This window comes from Pygocentrus nattereri, chromosome 9 (genome assembly GCF_015220715.1).
Source record: "Pygocentrus nattereri isolate fPygNat1 chromosome 9, fPygNat1.pri, whole genome shotgun sequence".
Taxonomy (NCBI): domain Eukaryota; kingdom Metazoa; phylum Chordata; class Actinopteri; order Characiformes; family Serrasalmidae; genus Pygocentrus; species Pygocentrus nattereri.
This window is the reverse complement of record NC_051219.1, coordinates 44,632,585-44,640,084: the sequence shown is the minus strand read 5'-3', so window position 1 is coordinate 44,640,084 and position 7,500 is coordinate 44,632,585. Positions and strand designations below refer to the sequence as shown.

General features: G+C 37.6%; 1 protein-coding gene across 2 annotated transcripts in view; it reads right to left on the bottom strand.

Moving 5' to 3' along the window:
- The window catches only part of tns2a (tensin 2a), a 126,502-nt gene that overhangs the window by 41,510 nt on the left and 77,492 nt on the right, over positions 1–7,500 (bottom strand). For both annotated transcript variants that reach the window (XM_037541169.1, XM_037541170.1), the window contains exon 5: positions 6,468–6,509. In XM_037541169.1, the coding sequence (XP_037397066.1) occupies positions 6,468–6,509 (42 nt within the window). The remainder of the gene's footprint in view (positions 1–6,467; positions 6,510–7,500) is intronic.

Sequence of the window (7,500 nt, the reverse complement as noted above, 5' to 3'; positions counted from 1 at the left end):
CATGTCAAAACGAAAGAAGCGCAAAGCTTGTGCTAAAAAAAAATCCACCCTAATTTTAACAGGAACAAAGAAAACTTCACATCTCCTTCTTTCAACATAGTTCCGACACTCTTAAAGGAGTCAAATCCTACAGTTCAGATCATTTATCTTCAATTTCCTGAACTGTGCCTCTTCTAATAAGCAATGCAGGCTGACACACTCTTTAGAACTTCAGTGTGAACAGGTGGGGCTAAACCGCTTTACAGCTAAGTTTCTGTGTATCGGTGTTGTCAGAAGAAAACCTTGTATCTCCAAAACGGGAACTTTACAGGAGAAGGAAAAAACCTACTCTACTTTTAATGAAGGTCAATGGAACCAGACGTCTTTCCAAGTCATTCTGAGTCATTTCTTTTGGTCCTTTCATCATGAAATTTACAATAGATGTAAAGGACGACAGGCATTTTCACATTATGTCAAAAACTCAAAAACAACAAAAATGGAGATACAAGGTTTTCCTCCGACAACAGGGATATGGACTGTTGACTGGGGAGTAAACGGTATGTTTTAAAACTTCCGAAGCAAAGTTTACATTTCAAATTGAACTCTTTCACTTAAAAAAGTGAAGAAAATTCAGTTTTCCAAGATTTGAGCCCATTAATACAAAAGACCGACTCTGTACAGTTGACTGTAAATTCATGGACTATAAAAAGTACTTTACTTTAAACTTATTAAACATTAACTTTAAAAATTACGTAGCCTGTCTGCCTACATATTTTGAGCTCAGTGAACTTAAATAATAAGTTAACTGAATGTAAAAGATCAGGTTAAATGTTTTTAAGACAAAACATTTTATACAGAGTGGCCAATTAAACGAACAGCAAATGAGGAGTTTAGTCAATTTTTTAAAATGTACCTTCTATTTTGAGAAAAAACTGACTTTTCCCACAGCATTCCATGTTTTCCTAGTATTGGGGGACATTTGGGACCCAGTCAGTCCCACACGCAAGCATACTTTCATCCATCAGTCACGCATTCCCTCGAGTGAGTCAGTGTTAAACGCTCATTAAGGCTGAACATGCAGAACTGGTCAGTGACGCTGGCTTAGCCATGCATTTCTAACACAGTTCACCTGAAAACAATGTGTGAATCCCAGAGGTGGACGAAGTACACAAACCAGGTATGTGAGTTAAAGTCGAGGCACCCGAGGTAAAATATTCCTCCAGTAAAAGTAGAAGTTCCTCCCTTTAGACCTCCACTGGAGTAAAAGTACTAAAGTATTTCCCTTCAAATGTACTTAAGTATAAAGTAAAAGTACTAAAAGAGGAATTCTGGCTCTGATGTCCTGTTATCATTTTTATAACCAGACTGGCTTCATGAACTCATTTCAGGTGAAAGTCCTCCAGCGTCTCTCTTGGTAAACCAGTCTTTTAATAGAACGTCATTAATTAGTGACGCTGACGTCTATTAAAATGATCAGAAGCACAAAACACTGAAGGTAAACAGTTTCCATCAGGGAGAACCGAGTGGCTCTGAAATCACTTTTTACACACAAGCAAAGTTTCAGTTTCAGATTTATTTACAACTTAGTTCCAAGTTTAAGTTGAATAAAAACTGGCTTTAAACTCAGGATCACAGATGAGCTCCTTTACTATGTTGATCTGTAGGCGTCTGTTCATAAACATAAACCAGCCCAAACTCATTTACTATAAAATGAAATGGTGTTTGTAGAAATTCAGAAAAAAGCCGCGTCAGTCTCGACTGCATATGTGGACATATTTCTATATTGAGCTCTATTTACACAAAGTTAGGTTAGTTCATCATTTATGTTGAACAGACTCTCCCAAAGTTTTACGCTGCTGCGCTGACGTTGAACCGTGTGCTGCACTGGGTCGGTATGACCAACAGGTCAAAACCAGCTCTAAACAAAGTGACCGCTGGGCCCTGATTGGTGCTCTGGCTTTGCGCTTCTTTCGTTTTGACATGTTACGTTTTTATACACACAGAAACCAAAAGGAACGACAGATTTCTCAAAATGTAGGAGGAAAAAGTCGGATATTAGACTCTGAAATGTAGTGGAGTGAAAGGAAAAAGTCGCCCAGAACGGAGAAACTTCAGTACAGATACACCAAAAATACTAAAGTACAGAAACTAATTACATTTACTCACATACTCAGTTACTGTCCACCACTGGTGAATCCAGAATCTCCTCCATAAATCTGCTACTCTCCTATTTCTAGGCCCTAATTCAGAGGTTTTCAGTGGGAGCAATTAAAAAACCTGAAGAAACCAGAACCCCTGATATAACAGACATTCTCCACAACCTGCAGGAGTAAGGCCGTTTCCAGAGCCCAACTAAGTGGGTCTAAGGCTGCGTTTATACTCGATTAGTTCTGGTGGTTCAGCCCAAAGCAGAAAATGACACACATGGCTAAAAGTTCACCGCCGGTTGGGCAGCTTATCACTGTTGTTGTACCTCATGAAATGTCTATCAAACCGTCAGAATCACGACGTTCTCTGTTCCGCCTGTTCTGGTTGGTTTTATTGATGTTCTGTGTTCCTTGTGAAATCAGAGCAGTAAACCACGAAACAGCAAATGCGTTACTGTGGTTTCCCATGACGTAAACCAGCCTGACATCCCTGGAAGACCCTCTGGCACATTAATACAAAACAGCTTTTATGTATGCAGTCAAATATGTACATTGAGTATTTTATAACGCCTCTGTCTCAACATAAAACCGAAACTATCTCTTCTATAATTACGATTGTGAGCTTATGGGGAGATGCTGAACACATGCACATGTACACTGATCATGATTTCTGCAGTTATCAGACTATTAAATGGTCCAGTTTAACTGCTTGTTAATGTTTTGAAGAAGATCTGACGAGACACTTTTTACGGTGTTTTACAGGATTCGGCGATTTCGATATCTCTCTGGTGGAAATGTGTAACTGAGAACATTTTGTAATGTCGGTTGGGCTTCGGACCCCCATGAGCGGATCAATCTGATAATTGCGAGTGTGTTGAAAGAGCATTCCAAGAGATGTCGGTCAAAACCTGGTGAAGGACGTAGAGGAATGATCTACTGTTGTTATAATATCTCCATCAGTATAATGTTCATCTTGCATTTGAGACCTAAATATCGAGTCAGACCTTCTTGTTGACTCTGAAATTGTGACATTAATACGTAAAGACGTATGACGGGTCACAGCAGGACACACTCACCATATTGTATATAATATTCTTTTCCTTCATAACTATGCTACTGTAACGTTACTGTAATGCTACTGTAACGTTACTGTAATGTTACTGCAATGTTACTGCAATTCTACTGTAATGTTACTGTAATTCTACTGTACCGTTACTGCAATGTTACTGTAATTCTACTGTAATGTTACTGCAATGTTACTGCAATTCTACTGTAATGTTACTGTATTGTTACTGTAATTCTACTGTAATGTTACTGCAATGTTACTGTATTGTTACTGTAATTCTACTGTAATGTTACTATAATTCTACTGTAATGTTACTGCAATGTTACTGTAATTCTACTGTAATGTTACTGTAGTGTTACTGTAATTCTACTGTAATGTTACTGCAATGTTACTGTAATTCTACTGTAGTTACTGCAATGTTACTGTAATTCTACTGTAATGTTACTGTATTGTTACTGTAATTCTACTGTAATGTTACTGTAATTCTACTGTAATGTTACTGTAATGTTACTGTAACTCTACTGTAATGTTACTGTAGTGTTACTGTAATTCTACTGTAATGTTACTGTAATTCTACTGTAATGTTACTGTAATGTTACTGTAATGTTACTGCAATGTTACTGCAAATCTACTGTAATGTTACTGTATTGTTACTGTAATTCTACTGTAATGTTACTGCAATGTTACTGTAATTCTACTGTAATGTTACTGTATTGTTACTGTAATTCTACTGTAATGTTACTGTAATTCTACTGTAATGTTACTGCAATGTTACTGTAATTCTACTGTAATGTTACTGTAATTCTACTGTAATGTTACTGCAATGTTACTGTAATTCTACTGTAATGTTACTGTAGTGTTACTGTAATTCTACTGTAATGTTACTGCAATGTTACTGTAATTCTACTGTAGTTACTGCAATGTTACTGTAATTCTACTGTAATGTTACTGTATTGTTACTGTAATTCTACTGTAATGTTACTGTAATTCTACTGTAATGTTACTGCAATGTTACTGTAATTCTACTGTAATGTTACTGTAGTGTTACTGTAATTCTACTGTAATGTTACTGCAATGTTACTGTAATTCTACTGTAGTTACTGCAATGTTACTGTAATTCTACTGTAATGTTACTGTATTGTTACTGTAATTCTACTGTAATGTTACTGTAATTCTACTGTAATGTTACTGTAATGTTACTGTAACTCTACTGTAATGTTACTGTAGTGTTACTGTAATTCTACTGTAATGTTACTGTAATTCTACTGTAATGTTACTGTAATGTTACTGCAATGTTACTGCAATTCTACTGTAATGTTACTGTATTGTTACTGTAATTCTACTGTAATGTTACTGCAATGTTACTGTAATTCTACTGTAATGTTACTGTATTGTTACTGTAATGTTACTGTAATTCTACTGTAATGTTACTGCAATGTTACTGTAATTCTACTGTAATGTTACTGTAATTCTACTGTAATGTTACTGCAATGTTACTGTAATTCTACTGTAATGTTACTGTAGTGTTACTGTAATTCTACTGTAGTTACTGCAATGTTACTGTAATTCTACTGTAATGTTACTGTATTGTTACTGTAATTCTACTGTAATGTTACTGTAATTCTACTGTAATGTTACTGCAATGTTACTGTAATTCTACTGTAATGTTACTGTAGTGTTACTGTAATTCTACTGTAATGTTACTGCAATGTTACTGTAATTCTACTGTAGTTACTGCAATGTTACGGTAATTCTACTGTAATGTCACTGTAATTCTACTGTAATGTTACTGCAATTCTACTGTAATGTTACTGTAATGTTATTGTAATTCTACTGTAATGTTACTGTAATGTTACTGTAATGTTTCTGTAAACCATTCAGTTTTAACAAAAAATAATCTTGCATAGTGAGGCTTTAACTTTAACGTATATTAAATGTGCTGTGCTGCTCTATCAGCTATGAAAATACAAATACTGGATCAGACAATACATAAACAATATCAGTCAATATCAAAGGCCTAAAGCCAAAACTGTGTCTCGACTGAAAACCTGCTGCGCTGTGCGATCAGCTGATATCAGCTCAGAGTGCACAAAGCATCCTCTATTGCAGGGTTTCTCAGCCCTGCAGTGGTTTGTGGGCCTGAACTCTAGGAAGGCATTAGTTCGTAGAGGGCCAGTAATGTCGCTTTAAGCCATAAGTGAAAAAAAAAGATTACCATAATAATTAAGAATCAAGAAACAAACGTTTTCAAATTATAACCATACGTACAAATACAAACACAGCACATCATCAGTTTGAGACAACGCAGAGATGGAGAAGAAGGTGCTTCTGGCCGAGCCTCAGTGACATGAGTAGTTTATCTCACACTGATAAACCAGCGACAAAACGTATACAAGATATAAAGTAAGGTTTATTATTACTGTTGATTGTGACACTAATCCAGACGCCTGGTGAGTGGAGTGAGAAAATGAATCACAAATTCTTTCAAAATCAACAGAGAATCCAAAGAAAGTAGAGCATTTTCAGTGAACATCTGATGTACTGCAGCTCCAAATCACAGTCCACACAACCTCGTACATTTCTATTCTTTTTGCTTCTACCCCTTTTTTAACATAGCTGCAAATGTGGCTCCTGTGATTGAGTCAAATAAGACAATCAGATCTTTTTCAGGCTCTGACTCTCAGATTTTCAGCTTCAGCACTTAAGAAAACATAAAGAACATTGAATTTAAAAAGCTGAGTTCAGTTTCCTGTGGGCTGCTATGCTTTGTATTTACAAGCATGTGGGCCTTGGGGTAGAAAATGTTGATAACTCTGATTTATTTATTAAGAGTCAAACAGAAAACAGTCCCATCACTGAGATACTGTAATCTCCAAATGATATAGCACAGAGAGAGAGAGAGAGAGGGGGGGGGGGGTAAAAAGGAGGTAGAGAGTTGCAATGAGAAAGAGTGAAAGCAAAGCTAGAAACAAGAAGAAGAAGAGAGAAAAAGAAAATAAAGAGATAGAAAGAAAGCAAGAGAAAGTGAGTTTTTAAAAAATGCCATAAAAAGAGAGAAGAATGTTGAGAGAGAGAGAGAGAGAGAGAGAGCAAGAGAGAGAGAGAGAGAGACAGTGAGAGAATGAGAGTTTTGTAAAAAGAGACTGAATGCAAGAAAGACAGCCAGAGAGTGAGAGAAAAATAGATGTCGAGAGAGAGAGAGAGCTGGGAGAGAGCGAGCAACAGGGAGAGTTGAGAGAGAGAGAGAGAGAGAGAGAAAAGGCCGAAGCTCTTACCAGATGTTGGATGTGCCTAGAGGAGGTGGTTCCTCTGCGCTGCTGTAGATGAGAGGAGATAAGACAGATCAACACGGCCACCAGACAAGAATGTGTCTCTATTCTGGCTGCGCTTGTGCTGTGCACTAAAGGGCTTTGGAAAAAGATGTCGGAAGTACAATGGCTGGGGTGAAAAAGCGGAATTCTCCAGTGGTTCAGGGCACTTTATCTCCAGCCTGCAAGTCCTGTGACCCTCTCCTCCTGCTGCTAAACAGAAGCTGTCATCACGTGTAAAGAGGAAATGCTGGACTCTTCAGAGTCTTTAAACAGCAGCTTCCAAAGAAATACATAAGCCTGGACGACATTTAAATGTGCAGTGCAGGAGAAAGACTGGACTGCAGGACAGCACTCTAAAAGAGACAGATCTCCCAGCAGTCTCAGACAAAGATTAGACAAAATCAGAATGATTCTCTCTAATTTAACCCCTTAAACAGAAGACTAATTATTCACTAACTACTCTGAATTATTTAAGAGCTACTATGAAACTAAAATATGTTTTGAGGTGAGGAACTGATTTGAACCCTCAGTTTAATAGGTCAGTGTTAGGTAAGGTTGGGTAAGGTTGGGTTTTGGACAAGGTTGGGTTTTGGGTAAGGTTGGGATTTGGGTAAGGTTGGGTTTAGGGCAAGGTTGGGTTTAGAGTAAGGTTGTGTTTTGGGTAAGGTTGGGTTTCAGGTAAGGTTGGGTTTAGAGTAAGGTTGGGTTTTGGTTAAGGTTGGGTTTAGGGTAAGGTTGGGTTTCAGGTAAGGTTGGGTTTAGAGTAAGGTTGGGTTTTGGGTAAGGTTGGGTTTGGGGTAAGGTTGTGTTTTGGGTAAGATTGGGTTTCAGGTAAGGTTGGGTTTAGGGCAAGGTTGGGTTTCAGGTAAGTTTGGGTTTCAGGTAAGGTTGGGTTTCAGGTAAGCTTGGGTTTAGAGTAAGGTTGGGTTTTGGGTAAGGTTGGGTTTAGGGCAAGGTTGGGTTTCAGGTAAGGTTGGGTTTAGAGTAAGGTTGGGTT